This window comes from Callospermophilus lateralis, chromosome 19, assembly GCF_048772815.1.
Source record: "Callospermophilus lateralis isolate mCalLat2 chromosome 19, mCalLat2.hap1, whole genome shotgun sequence".
Taxonomy (NCBI): Eukaryota; Metazoa; Chordata; class Mammalia; order Rodentia; family Sciuridae; genus Callospermophilus; species Callospermophilus lateralis.
The window spans coordinates 36,091,613-36,115,850 of record NC_135323.1 but is presented as its reverse complement, the minus strand read 5'-3'; the positions used below and the strand labels follow the sequence as shown (position 1 = coordinate 36,115,850).

Here is a 24,238-nt window from a genome sequence, read left to right as displayed (position 1 = left end):
GAAATGCAAATTAAAGTCTCTATGAGATACCACCTCACACCCACAAGAATAATGATAATAAAAAAGACAAGAAGCTGGATGCAGTGACCAACAGTGGCTCAGGAGGCTGAGGCAGGAGGATTACGAGTTCAACCTCAGCCTCAGCAACTTAGTGAGATCCTGTCTCTTAATATAAAAGTATGGGGAAAAAACGGGTTGGGGGGTGCTGGGATTGTGGCTCAGTGGTAGAGAGCCCCTGTCTTTTCTCACCATGGTCCCAGCACCCTACCTGGTTCCTAGGACAAATGACAAGAGTAGTGAGTAGTGGAGTGGAGGTGGGCCAGGACTTGAGGAATTCATATGATCTTAGCTAAAGCACAGGTGCTTGACCTTGGGGGTCTGATGAACCCTCTTTTGGGAAACATGTACATACTCCCACATAGGTGACTCAGCAAAGTGGCTCAGCAGCTTCAGGGACTCCTGGGTCTCCTCAGCAGGTCCTCAGTGAGGAGGGTGCCGCTCAGATGGGAGAGACGATTTGCTCAGGAAGTTTGAGATTATGATCCAGAGAGAAAGGATGGGGCACCAGGACCCAAGAGGGAAGAGAAGAAGGAGCCACCTGCCTGACTCCTGCCCTCTGTCCCTCCAGGGCCATGGAGGAAAAGTCAAGTAATTCTTGAAAAATAGAGCAGAGGGACTTGCTCTTCAATACGCCCAAACCCACTGTAAAGCAGAGGCAATAAAAACACAGCCCTCTCGAGCATAATTAAGAATCATCCCAGTAAAAAAGAACAAAAATCAGTCAAGCAGCCACACAAATGCATCAAGACTGCAGGCCACAGGGTGTGGTGGCATACACCTGCAATCCCAGCCACTCAGCAGGCTGGGGCAGGAAGATCTTAAGTTGGAGGCCAGCCTCTGCAACTTAGAGACCTTGTCAAAAGTAAAAAATAAGGCAGCCTGGGTTTCATCCCCAGTACACACACACACACACACACAACTGAAGAGAAAACCAATGCAACTCCAGGGTCAAAGCAAAGAAAATACAGTCACCTTAATAAACCTGCTTCAAATGAAGCTCCCGCCTCTTCAGCTGTCTGCTTCTCCTTTTCCTTTTTTGCAGAACCCTTTTATTACCCTCCACCATGCCCGTGTTCTGTTGCTTGTCTTCTTCTCCATGAGAGGGCAGGGACCTCTGCTCGCTGCCATAGTGGCACCTGGAACACAGCGTGGTGTGCAGTAAGCACTCATCAAAACTTGCTGAATGAGTGAGTGCATGTGTGCACTGTCTTGGGTGGCAAAGTGAGATTCATTACTTTCTAAGGCTTAAAGTGGAAAAAAAAAAAAGAAAAACACTGCTCTAGAGAAACACACCTATGATACACACGTATGGGAATGTCCACAGAGTAGACATGCTGCAGTTGTAGGACAGTGGAAGCCATCTGCCTTGGGTGGCTGTGACAGCATCAGCCTGGTTATGTATAAACAACTGACATTTATTTCTTACAGCTCTGGAGACTGAAGTCTGAGATCAGGGTGCAGCATGGTCAAGTTCAGGTGAGGGCCTCTTCTGGGTTAGAGACCACCAACTTCTTTTCTGTGTCCTCACTTAGGAGTAAGAGTAACTCTGAGGTCTCTTTTATAAGGCCACTAGTCCCATTCATGACGGTGCCATCCCCATGACCCTATCACTTCTGGAAGATCTTAACTAATACTATCATTTTGGGGTTTGGATTTTAACATATGAAAGGGGGAGGACATAATCATTTAGCCCATTGTGTGTGAAGGTAGGATAGGAAAAGGGGGGAAAATACTCTTAGCTTTTGCAGGTTGGTTTTCTGCTGGGGGCCCCTTCAGAGCTTGGCCTTCACTTCCAGCTTAGATCCTGAAGGTGAGTTCAAGGTGAGAACACAGGGCCTTCTTCCTTGGGTAATTTTGAGATGTGTCCCTCTCTGGCAATGTGTACCTTTCCAGTACCCATGAAAGTTGTTAAAAGCCGCCTTCCTCCACATATCTCCCTTCACCCTCTTCCTCTTCACGTCTTCCTTTGTCTCTTGCTCATCACAAGAGTTCCTTGCCCCAAGCTGCTGCAGCCAGTATCTGTAGGCACCTAAATGCTTTAGGTGCAAACTACCTAGGAAGACGCTGACCATTAGGAGTTTAGTAAAACTAAGAGAAGCTCTGGTGACAGTTTCATAGACGGCAGCAAACAGGCGAACCCACAGCCACAGTTCCTCCCCCTCATGCAACCTGAACCTGGAACACTGGCTCACCCTTTAGGCTGATGCTCTGGGTGGGGTGCAGGCCATGGCAGATGGGTACTTTAAACAGCCACAGCACCTTCTGACTACAAAGGTGCTGCCACAACCCTGACCCTGACCCGCTTCTTTACCAAGCCTTCATCTGGTGGCTGGAAGGTTTAGATTCTATAATTCTGCAGAGGATAATCCTATCAGTTTTGTCAGTTCAACAGTTATTCCTGTTGGGGATTTCCTTGCTTTGCCATCCATTATAATGTCACCTCCCTTCAATTCCCCCCCCCTTTTTGGGGAGGTGGTAAGAGGGATTGAATCACTGAGCCACATCCCCAGCTCTATTTTGTATTTAGAAACAGAGTCTCACTGAGTTGCTTAACACCTCACTTTTGCTGAGGCTAGCTTTGAACTTGTGATCCTCCTGCCTCAGCCTTCCAAGCTGAGTGCCAATGCTCCCCACTCTCCAGCCTGTTTGGCCTTGGAATAATCTGATTCTGTGATTCTACTAATGGTTCCACTTAGTGGGAGATGATAACTAGAAACCAAGGTCTGGACATGTGTTTTTCTAAAGATAAAATTACGGCCTATTCCTTTAGGAATTAAACTAGTTCTTGTACTAGGATTGTTACCAATTCTGCTAATACTCTTACTATTTTAAGAATCTTGAGTGGATTCCTTTTACTTTCTAAGACCTAATTTTATTTAGTCACTTTGCACACCACTAGGTTTTGGAGAAATGCATATATTGCATTTTAGAAGAAATGACTATCTTTCAATTTTTCCTAATTCTATCTATTAAGTTGGCTGCCGAGGAAGGTGGCTTAGCCAAGACAGAGACTGTCATCTCATGTACAATTCCACGCTAATATGTGGTCCAGGGGAGATGGGGGATAATAAGTACAGGGAGGAAAAGCAAAGTCTGTGTAAAGATTACAATTCAGGTTTTCCTCAGCATCTGTCTCTCGGCCATTACCTGACTGGTCTTTAGTTCTCTGGATCCACACATAGCTTTTCCTGCTATGGCATCTCCAGTAATGGGCCATGGAAATAAGCCAGGAGCTCACACTAGTCATCACTTTGGTAGAAGGCACAGACTTTAAAATTCAATCAAGGAAAACCAATTTGCTTTTGATATAGTTTTTCTTTGTCATAAGAAAAAAGCAACATAATTTAAAATATGGATATCCTTGTGGCTTCATTTTATTTAACTAGAGGTGTTCTAGGAAAGCTGGTCATTATTTAGGCTGCAGTCTCATTGCTTATTATATAGTTCTGAGTATCCTGATTGGACAGCACAGCTGAACATAGTGAGATGGAATAAAGACAGGGAAGGGAGGCTGAATCTTGGTCTTAAATAGAATGTAGCTCTGGTATTAACATCATGTTTTTATTTTTGCCAAAATGTACATTGTGTAATAAGCTATAATGACATTCCAGGGTGGAAACCTTTGTAGATAAAATTTCGACAAATATGCTATCAACTTTTGGTTCCTACCCTAAACTATACAATCTACCAGACTTTTAATTCCTGTTACATAGCATATAATCATCTAGAAAAATTCGGAGAAAAAGTGCTAAGCAACAAAACAGGTGTGATGTGTGTTTCACACATGAAAAATATGGCATTTCAGTTCAGTGGTGTAAAGGGGTAAATTAGTAAAATGAGACAGGCTACCTGGCAAGTAATCATTTGAAAGCAAAATTAGATCCTTACCTCACACCATATATTGCCAACTAATGTAGCAGTGATCCATGAATAATAAAATTAAATTACCTCAAAATTTATTTCACATATTAGAAAAATGGAGGTGCACCTGAGGTATGACAGGTTCCAAAGGTTAATTCTCCAAGTCTGTGTTATGAGAGTTCAAGGAAGCATACACATTTAATTGTTTCAAGTTGATATCCAATGCTCAAACTATTTACATCAAAATTTACAGGAAATACCTTTTTTTTTTTTATCAACACCTCAAAGTAAGTGCTTAAAGTCCACTTCTGAATTGCATAACTCCTATAAAAGTGTAACTTTGTTATCAGTTACAATGTCTTCAATTATTAGCAACAGAACATTCTGAGTCAACTGGCTTAAAACATAAATTTAGTCTATCACAAAGCAAACAGTCCAGACATGGAATGGCCACAAGGCTGGCTGGTTCCCAGGCTCAGTGACATCATCCAGGTCCCAAGTTCTTCCAATCTTTCTGGTCAGGATTAAACTATAATCACTGTTGAAAGACGATGCCAGGCACCAGATCCAGGAAAGGCGACATTGACCAAAGACTCCATTTCACCTTGCTTGAGTCCTTTTACCTTTGAGGAAATCTTTTCCAGAAAACACCTGTCAGGTACCTCTTTATATAGACTGATCCCAGGACCACTCTAAACCAACTGCTGGCAATGAGAAAGGTTATCATTACTGATTGAAACTAATCAGGATTTATCTCCTATCCTGTGAGGACAAATGGATACTCAGACTCTGCCTGCAAAGAATAAGGAGGGAGGACTGGGGGAGTCGTCTGCCCAATTAATGTGTTCTCAATTCCTTCAGTAGTGGAAAGGAGCAGAGCACAACATTCACAAACTCTGTCATAAAAAGAAATCTAATTTCTACACAGTATTTGTGCTCTACACACACTTATGTAAGCATCCAAAATAAAAAACAGGTGAAAAACAGAATGGGAATATTTTAAGTAACCCTCTCCCCCTTTTTAACTGTATAGAATACAGTAAGTTCTAAAGCTCTTTGTCACTCTTGGAGACTTCTGGCTTAACAATTTAAAATTATCTATGCAGAGTTTTCTATTTCATACATCTAGATCTATCTCCTTTGCTGATCTATCTCCTTTATCTATAGGTGAAAATATTATAAAAAATGGCTTCTTAATGGATGACATAGTTCATTAACAATGATCAAATGTGTTTGTAAATGACAAATATTATCTCACTGAAAATACATATTAAGATATTAACATTGTGATGCTATTTAGAGTGGGCAATCTTACCCTAGGTGTTATAAACTAATAAGGAAACAAGGTTTTTCAAACAAGATTCAAACTGAATAACAATTACTATAATGTATCATAGTAAAAAACAAACAAAAAAACCCTAAATCCTATTGTTCCTCAGGAACCGTTTACATGAGCTTAATCTAGTAGAGTTGGCTAGCTATCCCAGTAACTTTACATTTTCTATTTACAAAAAGAGTATGTTTATTCACAGCAGATATGTTCTGTTTTTGTTCAAACTGTTTACAAAAAGTTTGTTATATGAGAAACACGTCTTTACGTATTAACATTTTCCAAAGGAGTATGTTTACCACATTCCTTAATCTGCTAAAATTCCCTGATATGTAAAGCAGTTCAAATCCATGGTGAGACATACACATTCTAAATATTGACATTTTTATTTCTGTATAGTCTAGTATTTAGTGAGTTGCATGGTCTTGTTAACAGTTGTTGTTCTACCTCGTGAATGTTCAGATGATGAATCTGACCTATATGCAAGGGCCTGTCCATACTCGCCTGCACGAACTGTGATAAACAATGGTGCCTTGGTATCCAGGGCTGGATGAAGGGAGGGCTAATTATTGGTTCCATGACCCCTCAGATACCCAAATGTGCAGATGCTCAAGTCTTTATGTAAAACGGTATAGTATTTGCATATAACTAACATAATCCTCTCCATATACTTGAAATCATTTCCAGAATACTTACAATACATAACATACATGTTATGTAAATAGTTGTTACACTGTATAGTTTAGGGAATAATGACAAGAAAAAAAGTCAGTGTTCAGAACAGATGCAATTTCTTCACCAAATATTTTCAGTTGGTCAAATACGTAGATATGGAACCCATGGATACAGAGGGCCCAGTGTATAATAGTGTTTGACTTCATGTAGAGTTTTTGTCTATTATATTAAAATGTTTCTGAGGTACAACTTCAGAGAAGCCTTCCCACATCAACTACGTTCATATTCCCTCTCCTATGAATTCTTTGATGGCTATTGAATGCTGATTTGTGGTAGAATTTTTTCCCACATTCAGTACATTCATAGGGCTTCTCTCCTGAATGGGTTCTGTAATGCACAGTGAGGTATGACATCCGAGAGAAGGCTTTCCCACATTCGTTACATTCAAATGGTTTCTCTCCAGAATGGATTCGATGATGTATGGTGAGATATGACATTTGAGAGAAGCATTTCCCACATTCAAAACATTCATAAGCTTTCTCTCCTGTGTGTGTTCTCTGATGTCTATTAAGGGCTGAATTCTGACAGAAGGTTTTCCCACATTCACTACATTCATAAGGTTTTTCTCCTGAATGAATTCTATGATGTATAGTGAGGTATGACATCTGAGAGAAGAACTTTCCACATATGTAACATTCATAGGGCTTCTCTCCTCTGTGTATTCTCCGATGTCTACAAAGGGCTGAATTCTGGTAGAAGGTTTTTCCACATTCACTGCATTCATAGGGTTTCACTCCTGAATGAGTTCTATGATGTATAGTCAGGTATGACAGCTGGGAGAACAGTTTTCCACACTCATTACATTCATAAGGTTTCTCTCCTGTGTGTACTCTCTGATGTCTCATGAGGGCTGAATTCAGATAGAAGGTTTTCCCACATTCAGTACATTCATAGGGCTTCTCTCCTGAATGAGTTCTGTAATGTACAGTTAGATAGGATAACCGAGAGAAGAATTTCCCACACTCATTGCATTCATAAGGTTTCTCTCCTGTGTGTGTCCTCAGGTGCGTTGTGAGAGTAGACTTTCGGCAGAAGCATTTCCCACATTCACTGCACTTGTAGAGTTTCACACCTGTGTGAATTTTCTGGTGATCATTAAGTGCTGATTTCTGGGAGAAGGTCTTTCCACAGTCATGGCAAACATAGGGCCTCTCTCCTGAATGTGTTCTCTGGTGTTGTGTGAGGTGTGTCTTCTGGCAAAAGGATTTTCCACAATAACTACATTCATAGGGCTTCTCTCCTGAGTGAGTTCTCTGGTGTTGAATGAGGTGTAACTTCTGGTAGAAGTTTTTCCCACATTCGTTACATTCATAAGGCTTCTCTCCTGTGTGGGTTCTCTGGTGTACAGTGAGAGTTCCTTTCTGGCAGAAAGACTTCCCACACTGGTTACATTTATAAGGTTTCTCCCCTGTGTGAGTCCTCTGGTGTATAATGAATTTGGATTTTTTACAGAAAGATTTTCCACACTCTCGGCATTCATAGGGTTTCATTTCCATGTGAGATCTCTGATGAACACTGAGATCTGACATCTGGAGAAAGGCTATTTCAGATTCATTCCAATTATATGGTTTCTCCTCCATGTGATTAACAAAAACTGTGTCCTTTTGGAAGGCTTTCTGGCATTCGATGTATTCAAAGGGTTTCTCCAAAATATGAATTTTCTGATAAATATTTTGTTCACTTAAAGCATAAGCTTCTCCATTTTGATTAAATTCATAAGATTCATCTCCTGGATGAGGTTTCTCAAGTTTAATGTGGAGAAGTGATTTCCCACATCCACTACATTCATTGGGTTTCATCCTTGCATAACTTCCATCACTACTGATATACTCCGAAACAGATGTTAAACTCTTTTCACATAAATCACATTTAGAGGCCACTTTTCTTGAAGGAACAGGGTTTATTTCTACATTAAAAGCTTTACCAGAAACATTACCTCTCTCTTCACCCAGGGTTTTATTGATGAAGAACATATCTTCATCCTCCTGGAGCTTCTCCATTGGGTCTTCCACTTGCCAGACCTCATCTAAAAACAGGCAAAATGAACCAACTTTTGTACATCTTCCTACAAGAGATATGGAATGAGACTGGCACACAGCACCTTATTGTGGGTAGGTGCTAGCTTAATGGACAGATGGATAAAATTCCAAATGCTTTTCTCCCTCATTCTTTTGTTTGGAATAACAGACAAACACACTAGAAAGTGGTGGAGAAACAAAGTAAACTTGACAAAAACATGGCACCTTTGATCTTTGCTACTTTGTATTTTGTTCAAGGGTACACAAGGTAAAATACAGACACAGCAATGACTGGTAGAAAAAGGATGTTGGATGAATGGCTGACAAACATGAAAGGACCGGGAACAAACAGGATGAATGACAAGGAGCTCTGCTGAACAAGGAGGGTCACATGCCATATCCAGGCAGGGATTCAGTTTGGAGGTGGATGAGCACTTTACTCCTTATCACTTCCTATCAGCTGGGAGAGGTGGATTGCAGTCTAAGGCATTATTCTAAGATGTCTGTGGCAGCACCCTCAGTGCTCTACATCCTTACATACTACTATGCCTTTTCACCTCCATCCCCCACAGTAGTGCTGAATAAATTTACATTTAAACTTTCTCATGTCTAGAACCTATAACCAGCGTTTTCCCTAACTCAGCTTCACCTGGAAGGAGAGTTCTGGAACATCCATGTCTACAGGAAGTATAAAATGGTCCACAGGGCACCACCCTTCTGAAAGTTTAGATTCTAAATATTCTAACAACACTGATTTAATACTAAATTTATTCTGGCCATGAAATTCCTTTTCTTCCTATTTGGAAAGTCTCACATGAACTCTGATGAGGCAGCCTAGGTGAGCTAGTTAATAGCCTCCATAGTTAGTATCCCCACCTGTCAAGTGGAGATGATGGCCTCTACCTCATAGGGTTGTTACGGGATTTACTGAAGTTAATGATGCGCTCAGAACAGGCCCAAAACACATGCTCAATGATTTGCGCAATTATTTTTCGTATTTTCAATCTCCTGATAATTTCCTTAAACCAGTCCTGCTCCTGACATTTTGCTCTCACCTTATTGAATGTGAATGCTTCCCCACCCCTCAGTTTAAGTTAGTGTATAAACCTTAAGCATCAGACCCCTCAGCCTGCTTTTATAATAATGGGTTTTAAACTTTTTTTTTTTTAACTTATCTTACAAATTCTGGGACGAACCTAACTAATGTACCTGCTGTCATCCATATCAAATGAAGCCATATCAATTTTATTCTCCCAAACCAAGAGCTTCCCTGAATCCACTGCTCATCAACAGATAAAATGGTTTTAAAAAAAATCTGATAATACTTTTTACCATCTGGATTCACAATGGCTAGGATGAGTTGTTACTAAAAATACTCTGTCCCAGAAAAGCCAAGCTTATTTGTTAGATGAAAGGGTTGTCAGAGACTGATCATGATCTCAGAGCCTCAACTTATGTTAAGACTATTGTGGTGCCCAACACACCACCAGTGCATTTGTAGCCACAGGTCTCTGATCTTATTGCTTCCCTCTTTACCTGGCTTCATCCACTCAAAGCCTATCTGTAAAGGCTTTTCTATCCTTGAACAGAATCAGAGATATTCTTAATTGGAATCACAGAGGTATTTTTCTAGTATGTAAGAAAATATGGGGATGTGACTCAGGCATGCATATTTAGAAATGACTGCCTATAAATTATTTTTGAATGGATGGATAAGAAAGTTCTTTGATCTGAATGGCTCCTCAGAAAAATCAAGAAACAAATGTCTACTCTATGTTACATACTATATTGAGGGACAACATAACATTTTCTTTATAGGATTATAATTCAGGAGAACAAAAAAGCTTAAGCAAAATATATATCCTGTTGGATTACAGACTACTTTTCTTTTTCTTTTTTTGGTTGAACTGAAGTTGAAAGAAGGAAGAAACTGGAATGGTAAGAGGCAGGAAGGAAACAAACTTCAAATAGGTAGAAAATTCAAGCCCAGACACTAAGAACATGTCACTTGGGGAAGGAGAGCCACCCTAGTGAAGTGTGAAGCTGCAGGAATGAAAATCTCATGAAGAGAAGATGTCAGGAGCATGGGCAGAATGAGTTTAGTGAGTGGGGAAATTACTTCCTCTAGGCAATACAGGGCAATACCGTGGTGATCCCTGAAAGACAAAGAAGTCATAATGGATAGAGCAGGTCTGTCTTGTAAGGCTAGTGATAACCTAACTGGAGACGTCAGATGAAGATGTCTTGAAATCCAATCATGATTTACAGTAATATAGCTTTGAGAGAGTACAGTTCTTGTTTACATAAGGCAAAGGAAACTGACAAAATTCAAAGGATAAATTAATACATCTCACAAGGGATAAAACCCAGTCACTCATCCTGGCCAGATCAGTAATAGCTGGTGACAAATGGGCATTTTTAGTGAGTCCACAGGGGCACTATAGGGAAAGAGAAGAATAGTGTAATTTAGTAAATAAGGGAAGGGGGAAAGGTTCTTAGTAATTATAATTTTAAAAAGATCATGATCATTTTCAGACACGTAGAATGAGAGAAGCTTTGTACTGCTATGAACAGAAAACACTTGGTCTGTAGAACAGTGTTCTACAGAACAGTAGCAAAGATTTCAACCTTAGTGTGAGCAGTATAAAAACATACAAACAAACAAAAACCTGACAGACTCGAGACCGGAGAAACCCTTTTGAGGACCTCGTGAAACAGGGAAATCACAGCAGGTGGAAACAGATCCTTCAGAGACATTTCTGGAGAAGGTGGAAGGACAAATAAATCAAATATAATTTATGTATGTAAAACCTATTAAGCAGCTGCTACAACAGCAATGTTACTCAAGGCATTAGGAACAATAGTAAATTAGAGTCAAGATAAAAATGAGCATTTAGGAAAAGAGGGAGTCACTAGGGAGTTACTACTATTACCAAACTCCAGGAGGGCTAAATTTCAGGAATGATCAGCACCATCCAATAAAGCTTAATGTATATACCAATGAAGGTGGATGAAATCTACTGTTTAGGCACAGGTAGGGATTTTGGCATCTGACCTCAAGGAAAGAGGAGTAAAAAGTGGAACTGAGGATAATAGTAAGTCTGAGGTTTTTCACAGCAAAGAAAATAAAAACACTTAAAACAGGAAGGTAATTAGAACATGAGAGTCACATGTTATTTTTGGTAACAGCCTTAAGAATATCTAAAAACAAAAGGAACCTATGATAATGGATTACTGAAATGCTAGAAGATTGAGCAAAGACCCAAGGTTTAAGAGGAAGAAGGAAGGGGCTGACTTTTGATTCTGGGCAATGGTTAAGTAAGGCAAAGCTCTGCAGACATACATTTTCATTAGAAAGGAAGGAGTCTTGGGGAACGAGAGTCAGGTACCTACAGTGTAAAAGTAACTAGTATTTCTAAAGGTTTGGGACCATTAGAAAAGTCCCTGGGAGAGAAACTCCCCATTACCAATCTCCTCTCTGCCTCCACTAACACACCTGGATAGCTTTGAGGTGGAAATTCTCCTTCTACTATCCATGGCTCTTCTCCTTGCTCCAACTTGATGATAACATCCGGTTTGATAATGTGATACCCTGTTAATGAGAAATGAAAGAGAACTTGAACCTGGCTGCTTGGCTGCAGGGCCTCTGTCATGCGGGGCAAGTGCTGCTGTGCCAGCTGCACAACAAAGTGCCCTGGTGCTTTATTAAAATCAGAGCCTTTCACTGGGAAGGTCAAGACCACAATGCCCTACCTGGTGCCAAAAACACTACTCACATTTGTCCCATCCAATTCAAAGTTAAATCAGAGAAATCCCATGTATTTTAGCAACTGAGAAAGCAAGCTTTCCTCACCCACAGAAACGAGGTTGCTGTAGTTCTCGAGCATCACATCCCTGTACGTCACCTTCTCATCAGGGTCCAGCTGCTGCCATTCCTCCTGGGTGAAGTCCACAGCCACATCCTTGAAAGACACTGGCCCCTGCAGTGGTACCACAATTGGAATTGGGTGACATGGAAAAGGTACACAGAGACAAAATCTTTTCAAGCTCACTGGTAAAGTTAACCATGAACATTGTATACCTTGGCCTGAGGCTATAGCTCAATTGGTACAATTCTTGCCTTGACTGCACAAGACCCTGGGTTCAATCCCCAGCACCACAAAACAGAACAAAACCAAACACAACACAACACTGTATACCTTATTTTACATTACAGGCTGTTGAAGAAAAACACACATATCATAAATACAGTGGCAGGGGGCTTATTCATATACATTAAGAAAATGAGGGGCTGGGGATGTGGCTCAAGCGCTAGCGTGCTCGCCTGGCATGCGTGCGGCCCAGGTTCGATCCTCAGCACCACATACGAACAAAGATGTTGTGTCTGCCGAAAACTAAAAAATAAATATTAAAAATTCTAAAAAAAAAAAAAAAAAGAAAATGAAAATGCTGGACTTGCACTGGGAGCCAGGCATAATCCTGGCTGTTGAGGAAACTAAAACTAGCAGGCACAACTCTTGTCCCCAGGGACACAGGTCTGAAAAATCCCAGGACGCACTGTGCTACTCAATTGAATACTCTTCATTTTGCCTCCAGAACAAAACAACGTTAGTTCTCCCTTAACCTTTCTGGCCATTTTCCTTTTCAATCTCTTCTGCTGTCCTCTCTCCTTCAAGTAATCATAAAGTTGGAGGGCCCCAGGGCTCAGTCTTTGGTCTTTTACTCTTTTTATCTGTGCTTGCTGCTTTGATGGTGAGTCTGCCTAGCTTCTTGGCTAATTTAATTGCCATCTATACAATGACACTTCTCAAACTTACATGACCAGTTCAGGCCTCTATTCTAAACTCCAGACAGATACATATGTCCCACACCTGAAATATATACTCACCACATCTGAAATTCAATTGCTATTCCTGATCAAGCCTGTACCTTCTCTAACCTTCTGAACCACTCTGCAGTATTTGCCACAATCACCAAAGCAATAAGCAAGCCAGTATTTGCCACAGTCACCAAATACTCTGGCTTATGTTCTAGTTTTCTCTTTCCCTATAGGAAAGTCCACAGCCTGCTACAGAAGTATCAGTAATAGCATGACTTGGTTTCTCTAATTCCCAGCTGGGAACCGAGAATTTCCTTTCTTTCTATTTACACATTCTAGGAGAGGAGAAGCACATTTCTGAGAATGGACAAATAGCCTACCAAGAAATTTAAATGTGCATCCTTTGAAAAAACTGTCCCACTCACAAAAACACACCAGCACTAAAACGGTTTCCTTTAGAATCATCACCTCTACGATAAGATAATATAATATGGTCCCGATCACATACTGAAACATCAGCAGGAAACAGGAACTCCATAGAATATACTTGATGCAGCTTTGTGGACATGATGTGGACCTAGCAATAATGTCTACTGCCTATCTTACCACTTTTATGTGGTTATTAAGTTTTATACACTTGCCAAGAAAGGATTATGAAATAGGTAAAAACAACAGTTCCAGTTGATTTCATCTAAATGGGAAAAGAAAGATTCCATCATGTTCAGGGGCCATGTGGGACACTGATAAATTTCTGATATTTCTGAATGTTTTGGCTTCTCCATGTGAAACCATCCACAAGGACAGGAAGGGTCCTGCTGGTAGGAGATACTGTGTTGTCTTTCAGTTCTATTTGCTAGGGTGTCCAGGGACCAGGCTCAGGGGCCTGGAAAGGCTAAAGGTGGTCAGGGCAGAGAAAGCCCAACTGCAGATGGGACACATGGAGACAGAAATGGGCCTCCCTCAGCCAGAATGACCTGACATGCCTGCCCAGCAGGTGATAGAAAGTAAAGCATGGCTTCCAGAAGCTCTGCCCATACTCCATGCAGGCATCACAAGACTTGACTTGGGGCTACCATGGTGAGGACCCACAGGGCCCATAGTTTGTACACTGCATCGCTTTGCCTCATTAAGTGGACCTAGCAATGATAACTTACTTATTTTTTAGAAAAATAAGACTGGTTTCATTTACTCTTGCGATGGGTCCATATTTAATTATCCACCTGATATTTACCAATACAGTCATGTGGATTGGATAACAATAGGCATATCACCAGCACAATGCCTTCAAATAACTCTTAAGGAGAAGAGGGGGCAATGTGGAGAAGTCATCAATTCAGGAAAATTCAGGTAAGGAAAGAGTCTTATAAATACAAAGTACATGTAATAACACCATACATACCTATGACTATAACAAAGTGAACTCATAGAATCTCTTTTCTAAACCAGAACAGTTCTTGTGGTAAAAATGTTTATCAAAAACACATTTAAAATAAACACACTAAACTGGATGTGGTGGTAATGCCTGTAACGCTAGCAACTAGGGAGATTGCAGCAAGAGGATCTCAAGTCCGAGGCCAGCCTTAGCAACTTAGTAAGACTCCATCTCAAAATAAAAACTAAAAAGGACTGGGATATAGCTCAATGGTAAAGCACCACTAGGGTCAATCCCAAGTAAATAAACAAACACACCATTCCATTTACACGTCTCCTCTATAGATCTTATTTGAGTCTTTCCCACTAAGGGAGTCTTAAAGTGAGTTTAAGAAGGAATATTTCATTATTTTCAGAAGCCCAGTATTTAGGAGAGTACTTACATTTATGAATGAATAAATGAGTGATTACTTAATTAATAAGGAATACTAACTGAGGGAAGGAAGGCTATTCTGGGGTCAAAAAAGTTAAATGGGTCTTGTATATTAAAAGTCATCACCAAATGCAAGAGACTGAGGGAACAGGGCATGAAGAAACAGTCAAATGTTAATGCACCTTATTTTAACTCTCAATTTGCTTTTTAAAAAAATTGCTTATAATTTTGCCTTATGAGGGAAATAAACAGTATATGATGAAAAAATTAGAGTTTGTTGTTTTTAATTCCCACAACATGCTCCTGGAAAACAGCATTCTCATGAATGTTCCAAACTGAGTTTTTTATTTGATGATGGCTTTCAATCATTTGCCTGAGTTCACTTTTATCCACAAAAGGAAAAATTTTATCCACAAAAGAAAAAATTTCACTGTTCCTACTCTGGCATAAAACAAAAGTTTTACAATGAATAACTTTGATAAAATGGGTTTCAATAAACCTAGATAAACTATTGTTAGAAATAATCAGAACTGTAGCATTTAAGGGCTTTAGGTCAGTTTTATAGGACAAGGGTACAATGTAATGTCTGCTTAGCCAGGTAGGAATGCCTGTTGTCCAGCAACTTGGGAGGCTGAGCAGGAGGATCCCTTGAGTCCAGGAACTCTTCATCAGCTAGGAAAGACCACGAGACCCCATCTCAAAGAAAAAGTGCTTATTAGATATATTATTCCAGAGATAGTTTTGTAATAATAAAACTCAGGACCGGATTATGTTTTCACCAAAGCCAAAGTACTAGGCCTGAGGGTGAGGATAATTTGTGAACTTCTCAATGAACAACTTCCTCAGAGTTGGATTTCGGTGCAGGCAATTCTGTCCTCCACTGCTGCAGGGAAGGAGCCTTCTCCTTACCTCTCTGAGACTCTTTCTGGGAGTGGCTGGGGAGGATAGGAGTTCAAGGTAAAGCACTGGAACTCCATTAAGTAAACAATGAGAGAAAATGCATATTCCTCAAGACCATAAAATGAAAAAGACCAAGAGGAATTCAACAAATGGCCTGTTAGCTTGGTTGCCTCTAAAGGTCAGTGATCTCATGTGCATCACTGGGAATCAGATGAGGAGAGAACAGCTAAACCCTCCCAAGGCCAAAGGACTGCAAATTGGGGTCTGCCCAACCAACAAGAGTGCTCTTGTACATCATGCCAAACATTCTCAATTTTACAGACTCAAGAGTGAGTCGGTCAGGATGCCACCTACACCACAACCAAGGAACATATCGCATGCAGCACTGAAAGGGAGGGAAGGTCAAGATTCCCAGAAATGAGAACCAGAGGACAAACCCCTCCCACTCCCACCACTGATGTCACCTGTTTAAGATCCTGCACTGGAACACTGAAGGATAGGATGCTCTGGATCTGGGAAGCCCATCCATGCAAGCTTTCTCATTCTGAGAAATGTTAAAAAAGGTGAAATATTCCATTTCTCAAAATGAAAATACTTCAGAATATATGGTAATGCTGGAAAATGAAATATAAAGACGATCAACTTCGAAGAAAATGTTTACCAACATGACCAAACTGGAAAAATTTAAAAATGCTCAAGAGTACTCAGTAAACAAGAAAAAAGCAAAATAAAGTAATTTCGTAATAGAAAGATCTGCATGGATGTTATGAGTAGGCATTTTACATAAATGGGCAAGTCTGAAAAGGCTCCTGTACAGTTCCATGATTTGACATTCCAGAAGGGACAACAACATAGAAACAGTAAAAGATTAGTGGTTAACAGGAGTTGACGGTAGGACTAAGCAAGAGACAACATGGGGCATAGGATTTTAGGACACTGTAACTGTTCTGCATGAACCTGACGGTAGTCAGTGATACCACATTATACATTTTGTCAAAATCTGAACCAGAAGCCTCTGAGATAACTGGGACTACAGGCCTGCACCACAGCACTGCACCTGGGTCATTTTAGGAAATAATAAAGTACTGATACTAAATCATCAGCTATAACAAATGTATAACCCCATTCATGATTAAGAAAAACATCAGCAGACTGACATACCTGTGTCCGGGTCATGGAAACACCGTCACATTCCCCATCTGGCACTTTAGTTGGAAACCCGAGCCCCATTGTGAGGCGCCCCCAGAACCCCCTCATGGCATCCTTTACACATCTCAGCCTATTTGTTACATCCTTTTATCAGACGACTCACTTTCCCAATTAAAAGGTTTCAAATTCTATGAAGGATGAAACCCAAACCTGGTACAGCACTGTCAGGTCTTTCGTCAGTCTCAGTATTTACCTTCATTCTTGGCTCTGGAAGTGAAACTTGTTACTGGTCCTCCGGAAGCCTTGCTCAGGGCACCCATGCAGTCTCCTAAACCCCTTAACTGACCTCTATGACTCCCCAAAGCCCGATCACTCTACCACCACGGAAATTCCTCCTCATCCCCTGAGCCTTTCCCCTCAGTGAATAACAGAAATGGCTCCCTGACAACACAATAAACATGACTTCTGCTTTGCCATCACTTCAGTTTCCCAGGCATTGAGCACAGACCCCTTTTACTGCTACCAGTTACTCTATGGATTGTTCCTCAAAGGAGCATCTGGGCTCCTCAAGGCTAAGAAGTGCCTCTTATAACCCCATCCCCAAAGCTGAAGTCAAGAGACAAAATACTAGATGAGAGAAAAGGGCCAGAAAAGCAAGCCCAAGTAAGCAGGAAGCTGCCTTTGGAAATCCTTCAGGAAACAGAGGAGAGACAAGTGTCCGTGAGGGCAGGATTGGTCTCCACAGCATCCAGCTGAGAAGCATCAGGCAATGACAGGAGCACCCAAAGACCACACTACATCCACACTGTAAGAAATGAAATGACTTTTCCAGCAAAGGAAGGAAGATACCAGGAAGTCTGATGGCTGTCCCTGTGTGCTCCCTCAGTCTGGGACTGCTCTTCCCCTAAATCTTAGCCTCATGAGCTAATTCCTAGAAGACAGAAGCACACAGGAATGTCACATCCTACCCCCACCACTGAACAACACCCAGAACACCTGCAGCCCAAGCCTGTAACGTGTCCCCTCTCACTGACTCAAGGACCCCCCACCATCCAGCCGTGCAGCCCTCTCCTACATGCATCAAAGGTTTTCCTTTTTTAGTGGATCAAACCCTTTTTTATTCCTCCCGTCAAAACAAAACAAAAATCCTATTTTGACCTCAACTCCTACTCTAGTTACTGGCCAATTTCTCTTTTCCCAAAAAAATTTTGGGTCCAAATTCCCCACTCAAAAAACAAAACAAAACAAACAAAAAAACTCAGGAATATACCAAATCTACCACTCTCTCTTAAATCAAATCAGATCTAGCTAAACAAATCCTCAAGGAGTCAGAGGATCTCCCCAGAATTGAATCCCATGGCCAGTTCTGTCTTTAGGCTTAACTATGAATAGCATTTGACATAGTTGCTCCTCCACGCTCAAACCTTTCATCTCCTTGGTTTCTGAAACCTCATGCTCCCAGTTCTCACTCTTGCCCCACCCAGTCCCTCTTTCGGTAGCAGACTTTGCATGTGGGAGAGTCCTCGGCTCACCCCCTTGTCTACCTCCCAACACAGTTTTCCATGCTGACTCCCAGTCCAGTCTGTCTCCTGAAGTTCCAACACATGTCCTGCACTCTTGCTATCACCACTTTACCTCATGCTAACAGAACCAATTAAAAATGGCTAAAACCTAATTTTCTCAAACCTGATTTTCCCACCATCTCTCCATTTCCAATTTAACAGAAACCTTGTTTTCCTAGTCACTCAGGGAGCCTCTGAAGAGCTTTCCACATGCACACAGCCTGATCAAATTAAAGTTTCAGGACAAATTCTCAAGGCAGAAAGTGCATTTGAGCTAGTGAAGGAAAGAAGTAGAAGCAGAGAAAGGGAGTTTCTCCAAGAGTACAAAAACATCCTCCCGCAAAATGTGATAACAACGGTGGCAGGGAGAGAGTATGGGGAAAGGATAAAAATCTTAGAATATGAAATTAACATGCTGGAACAACTGCATATGGCAACAGAGATGGACAAATTTAAAGGATCCCATTTTTTTCTGGACAGGGTCACAGATTGGACAATGCCTCAATGAACAAGTAGGGGCAAGAACAGGAGACATAGGTGGGCAGGGGGCAAAATTGATGATTTGGGGATCCACTGCATCTATAAGCTTGAGGTACCCTCTGGACACATCCCTTGGAGATTCTCTAAAGGCAGCTGGACAGAGGCATCTGATCTCCTTGGGGATGCAACATGGATTCAAGGTTAAAAGCACTGGACGGTGAGATTAGACAGGAGTAAGAAGAGTCATGAGCTATAGGCAAAAGAAAAATATGTGAAGAAAGCAGGAGAACTCCTCAGATTCAAAAAGAGGGCAACAAAAGAAATGGAATAAAAAATGACAGGGGAGACTGCAGAGTGACTAAGACAACAATGGGCAATTAGCCTTGGGTGTGCACGTTAGAAATACCCAATGTACATTTGGTCACTGGCAACCTTCACCAGAACAGGATGAGGGAAGTGTCAGGCACAGAATGGAGACCGTGGGAGGCAGGATAAAATGGGAATGGGAAATGAGGACACCTCTGCCAGGGATTTCTACTGCACTGTCTGCTGTGCAACCCAGATCAACCTGCAGAAAGAACTGCTTAGACTCACTTAAGGGTGAAGCCATTCCTCCAGCTAATCCAGGCTTTATCCCTGCATGGAGCAAAATGTCCATATGGCAAAGTTTTAGTCACCAGAAAGATCGTGTGTGCTGAGTCCTTCCTGGGCACTATGCTGTCTGCTCACATGACAGAAAAGTAAGGTATCAGTGGCAGCAGCTTACAGGTTGTTATTTGGGAAGGCTATTCACAATTATCAAAGAAATCTTTAAAATCCACGAGAAAGAAAGCATATCATTTATGGTCAATGTAAGTCAAGGAAGGAATATACAATATTTATAATTTTTTGCCAAAAATAGGAGACATACATATACTGTGGTTTTAAGAACTCTTTAGGCTATTTATACATATGAATATAGAAAATCTGCTGAGTGCTGATTGCTACCATTTTGATTATATCTTGACTCTTTCTATTTTCATGTTTTGAAGTTGGAACTCTTATTTGCCTCAGAAGGACAGAATAAACACATGAACAGAAAAACTCACCAGGGATTTACTCATGTTCTGCTGCTCTTGGAAAAATATGGAGAATTGTGAAAGCAGAGGCGAATCTGGGAAAGAAAAATGCAAGCAGCGTCATTATAAGTTATCCGACCTGTCACAAAAGGAATCTCCTGCATAAAAACATACCCAGAAAGTTCTGAGGACACTCTATGGAAGACTGTCTCATTAGGCCTTTTCAGAAGGGATTGGAAAATACTCAGGATGGTGTCTACCTATATGTTTGCAACCCACACATAATTAGAGGTGAATAAGTGTGAATTAACGTCAAATTTAATTGAAATAATGTGTTATCCTTAAATGTAAGCTAAAAAAAAAAAAAGGAATTCTGCTATAGAAAACTCATTTACTTTCTTACTTTTCAAACTACTTAAGATCAGAAAATTCATGAAATTCTCTGACTAAAGAAATACAGTCACCATGGTTGGGACTTCAATCATACAAATGTGAGTGGCCTGATCAAAAAGATATCCTACTAAGAAATGTACTGTAGGGCTGGGGATGTGGCTCAAGCGGTAGCGCGCTCGCCTGGCATGCGAGCGGCCCGGGTTGGATCCTCAGCACCACATACAAACAAAGATTTTGTGTCCGCCAAAAACTAAAAAAAAAAATAAATAAATATTAAAAATTCTCTCTGTCTCTCTCTCTCTCTCACCTCTCTCTTTAAAAAAAAAAGAAAAGAAAAAAAGAAATGTACTGTAACTTATATGTAATACAGTAGAAGGAACCAAGCCTAGAAGTGCCTAAAAACACCCGGGTAACCTTTGTCAAATCATCCACTATGTCCTCCTCTATCAAACGAGGCAGTAAAAGGCTTTTCTGGATCCACACTGCATGACTCTACAAAGGCAGAACTAAGAAGCAAACAGTAAGGAACAGCGTTGCTGATGGACCTTTAGAGACATCTGGAGCACTACAAGGAGGAGGAGGAAAGGGAGTCGGGGTGGAGAAAGGAGTGCAGCCAGAAATCCCAGAGGAGGCCAGTGTCCACTCCTCCTCAGGTACACTGTCCTCAAAGACCCACCCACCGAGCGCCTTGTCCCTCCTAGAGCTGCACAGCATCGACCCCGCGCGCGAGCGGTTCCCGTGGGTCTCTGCAGCTCCGGGATTCCGCCCCCGCCCTCGCCCTCGCCCTCGCCAGGCCTTTCGGCTCCTAAGGAGTCGGGGCTGGACCTAGCGCACAACCTCGGGCCGCGCCTCCCTCCGGGACCCATATCCGCCCCTCAGGACTCACCGTGCCGCAGAGCGCCGGCCCGGGTCGCGCAGCCCCTCTGCCGCCACTGCTGCTGCTTGACCCTCGGGCCCTCCGCCGCGAGCTCGGCCCTCGAGGTAGCGGTCGAGCCAGGGGGCACTCCGGGACACACAGCCTGCGCCCTTCGGCGATCACCCCGCAGACTCCGCGGTCCTGGTCACCAGAGGCCCCAGACAGAAAACCAGGGCGGCGGTCACCTGGACAGACAGGAAGCCAGGGCGATGCCGCGGCGAGGCGCATGCGTGAACACGCACGCAGGGAGAACCGCACATGCGCAGGACGCCGCCGGAAGCCCGCGGGATCCCTGCTCGGACTCTATTTCCCAAAAGTCTGCGCGCCGCCGGACTTAGGGAATGATGCAAAGGTCTCTGCCTGGTCCTGCGGTTAAGAGGTGCTGTGCTATGAGCCCTGGCCGCCGCGAACCCCGCGCTCGGTTTCGCATTTGTCTCCGGTCCCTTTCGGCTTCTAGCAGCCGGTTGTGTGGTTGGTCCCGGGAGCCCAGGTTCTCTCTTCCTCAGAGCCTTCGGTTGGGACCAATGTTCTGACAAACCGAAGAAGGGTGTGTCCTGCAGAAGTTTTCTCAAAGGCTAGGGTACAGCAGATGTCCAGCGATGCTGTCCAAGGAAGGGAAAGAAGACAGAAACCGTAGCTTTTCCAGATCGCACGAGTAATGTGCCCAAACTGCAAAAAGACAGCGCACACCAACTGAAAGGAACCACCTGTGACTGTGCCTGTCCGAGAAGATCACGTTTAGAGTTAGCTACAAATGTCCATCCTCGAAAAGGAGACCATAAGCACAATGGGTTCTCACTATTTGGGGCTGAAATAATGCAACAGTTCTCTGGCCTAATTGGTTCTTAAAAGCTGGTGGGGGAAATAGTAAAAACAAAATCTGCCAACCCAGGAACTCCTCTGCACAAATGCCGAAAGTGAAGACAACCGTTTTTATCCCAAGGAAGCACTGAGCCAGACTGTGATGTGCATCCTAGGCGAATCACTAAGGAGACTGCAGGAGGACGCCTCGCCTTTCTAATACCAAGCAGGGACTCTCCAGCCCGTGCACCCGGGCTCAGGATAAACTGCAGCTGGTCCTGGGTGAAAGCACTTGACGCACCGTGGGCTCGCCATTCTCACAGGACTCATCCTGAGTTCATCTGGTAATCGAGGTGGTCGTCCGAGCTCTTGCCTTTATCCCAACGAAAAGCAAAACTTCTCACATCTCTATGACAAGCGGGTAGATACAGCTCAGAGTAGGGTGCCTGCACCAAACTCCCAAGGTGACAGGGACATAGGGACGCTGTCTTCCTCAAGGTTTACATCTTAGAGAGATGACTCCGGCCTAGAAATGCATTCCTGGCTGGAATGCTGGCAAGCAGCTTATACCACTTTTTAAAAGATTTAGATGTGAATCAAAGGGAGAGAGGAATATTTCTAGGACTAGTTCTCTAAAGGAAAACCTCTGCAAAAGGGAGAAGAGAGACAATCTCTACCTTTTGTCAACAAGCACAATGTAATCTTTTATTTATTAAGTTATTTATTTACAATGCTGAGGATGGAACCCAGATCAGCCAGCACTCTACCACTGAGCCACGCCTCCAGTCCCATCTTAAAAAAAAAAAAATAACCCATAAGATGCTAATAACAATGTCCAAGAATATGGTAAAATTAAAGGTGTTAATAAAAATAATAACATACTCAGGATAACCAACACAATGTATTTTAATATAAAGATGCACTTTCACAAGAATAACTAAATAATAAATCCATTTATGTCATAATTACAAACTACTCCAGAAGGGGTTTTAAAAGAAAATTACAACATAAAGTAATATTACATGCTCTTTAGATGGGGCAAAAAAATCAAATCCCACATGCCCCACTAGGTTTTTATTAGAGAATGTTTTATGGTGTTGGATAAGTCAGGAACTTTTCTGTGATTTGCTTTCCTTTTTTACCTTAGAAACTTACAAGTTGTAGGTTATTAAGTAGGTGATGATTGGTGTCACATTCTCCATACTCATAGTTGCCACTGGCCATCTGGATAGGTGGGTTAAACCTTTGACTCCACTCCAGTGCCTCCTTCAGCCAAGAGAGCACACCTGCACTCAGCATGCCAATGCAGGTGTGTCAGATGCTATAGAAACGTAAGTCCTTGTTCAGGAGCTGGAATAGAGATCCACATGGGATGAGCCAACAGGGAACCAAGATGGGGCAACAGTCAGAGTGAGGAATGGGAAAGAAAACCAGGCTTTGGAAAGAGGATTTCCAGATGTGTGCTCTCACCTGGGAGAGAGTAGAGGGGCCACCTTGGAAGGAAGATGCAGAGCAGGTGAAGAGGGAAACCCCAGAAACAGGCACACACTTCAGCTCCAGTTGTCACTTATTGCTGTGTGACTCATACAACTTTCTGAGTGCAGTTTCCTTGCTTAACAAAAGGAAATAATTTCTGATAATGAATCAGATTCCATATTTCCCCCCAGCATTCCCTCCAGACAAGGTTTAGCATTGTTGTTGAAAAAGAAGAGAGATTTACAAGGACCAACTCCATGATCACAGAGCAAGCAAAGAAGGTGAATTTGTAGCTGAGGGACAATAAATACATACGATATCTATATTTCTATTTCTGTACATCAGTGCATATCAGCATCTTTAGGCTGACAATATTCTGTCATGTAGATAACACTCATTTTGTTTCTGCATTCATCTGCTTATGACATTTGTTTAGTTTCCTCTCTTTAGCTATGGTGAATCATGCTGCTGTGAACTCTGTGTACAGATCTTTGTTTTAAGTACCTGCTTTCAATTCTCTGGGGTATATACACAGGAGTGGAATTTCTGGATCACATGGTGGTTCTTGTTGAATGAACCACCAAACTGTTCCATTCGAATTTCCACCAGCAATGTTAAAGGAGTTTCAGTTTCTCTGCATCATTTCCAAAATGTGTTATTTTCCATTTTGAGTAATGTTAACATAGCCATCCTCAGTGAAATGATTTCTTATGGTGGTTTTGGTTTGGATCCCTGTTTGTATCCACTCTGGGATACAAATCAATTATTATTATTTTTTATATTAACTATAATTAACTTTTCATACTTTCTAACATAATCCATTTCCCAAACAAGTTGGTAAAGTTTCTTTTACTCACAGTCTTGAACTTTATCTTA

The 24,238-nt window shown here is 41.9% G+C and overlaps 1 protein-coding gene across 3 annotated transcripts; it reads right to left on the bottom strand.

Moving 5' to 3' along the window:
• Nucleotides 1–3,605: 3,605 nt before the first annotated feature.
• On the bottom strand, nucleotides 3,606–21,280 carry Znf12 (zinc finger protein 12). Of its 3 annotated transcripts, XM_076840473.1 has the most exons (6): nucleotides 21,056–21,280; nucleotides 19,807–19,871; nucleotides 11,858–11,984; nucleotides 11,501–11,596; nucleotides 7,923–8,012; nucleotides 3,606–4,622 (listed from the first exon to the last, which is right to left on the bottom strand). In XM_076840473.1, the coding sequence occupies exons 2-6, from the start codon at nucleotides 19,819–19,821 to the stop codon at nucleotides 4,588–4,590; spliced, it is 363 nt and encodes a 120-aa protein (XP_076696588.1). In that variant the 5' UTR covers nucleotides 19,822–19,871; nucleotides 21,056–21,280; the 3' UTR covers nucleotides 3,606–4,587. The 3 variants fall into 3 exon arrangements, with proteins under 3 accessions (XP_076696588.1, XP_076696586.1, XP_076696587.1); XM_076840471.1 differs by having other exon boundaries at nucleotides 3,606–8,012; XM_076840472.1 differs by lacking the exons at nucleotides 19,807–19,871; nucleotides 21,056–21,280 and having other exon boundaries at nucleotides 3,606–8,012; nucleotides 11,910–11,985.
• Between the last annotated feature and the right edge of the window lie 2,958 nt (nucleotides 21,281–24,238).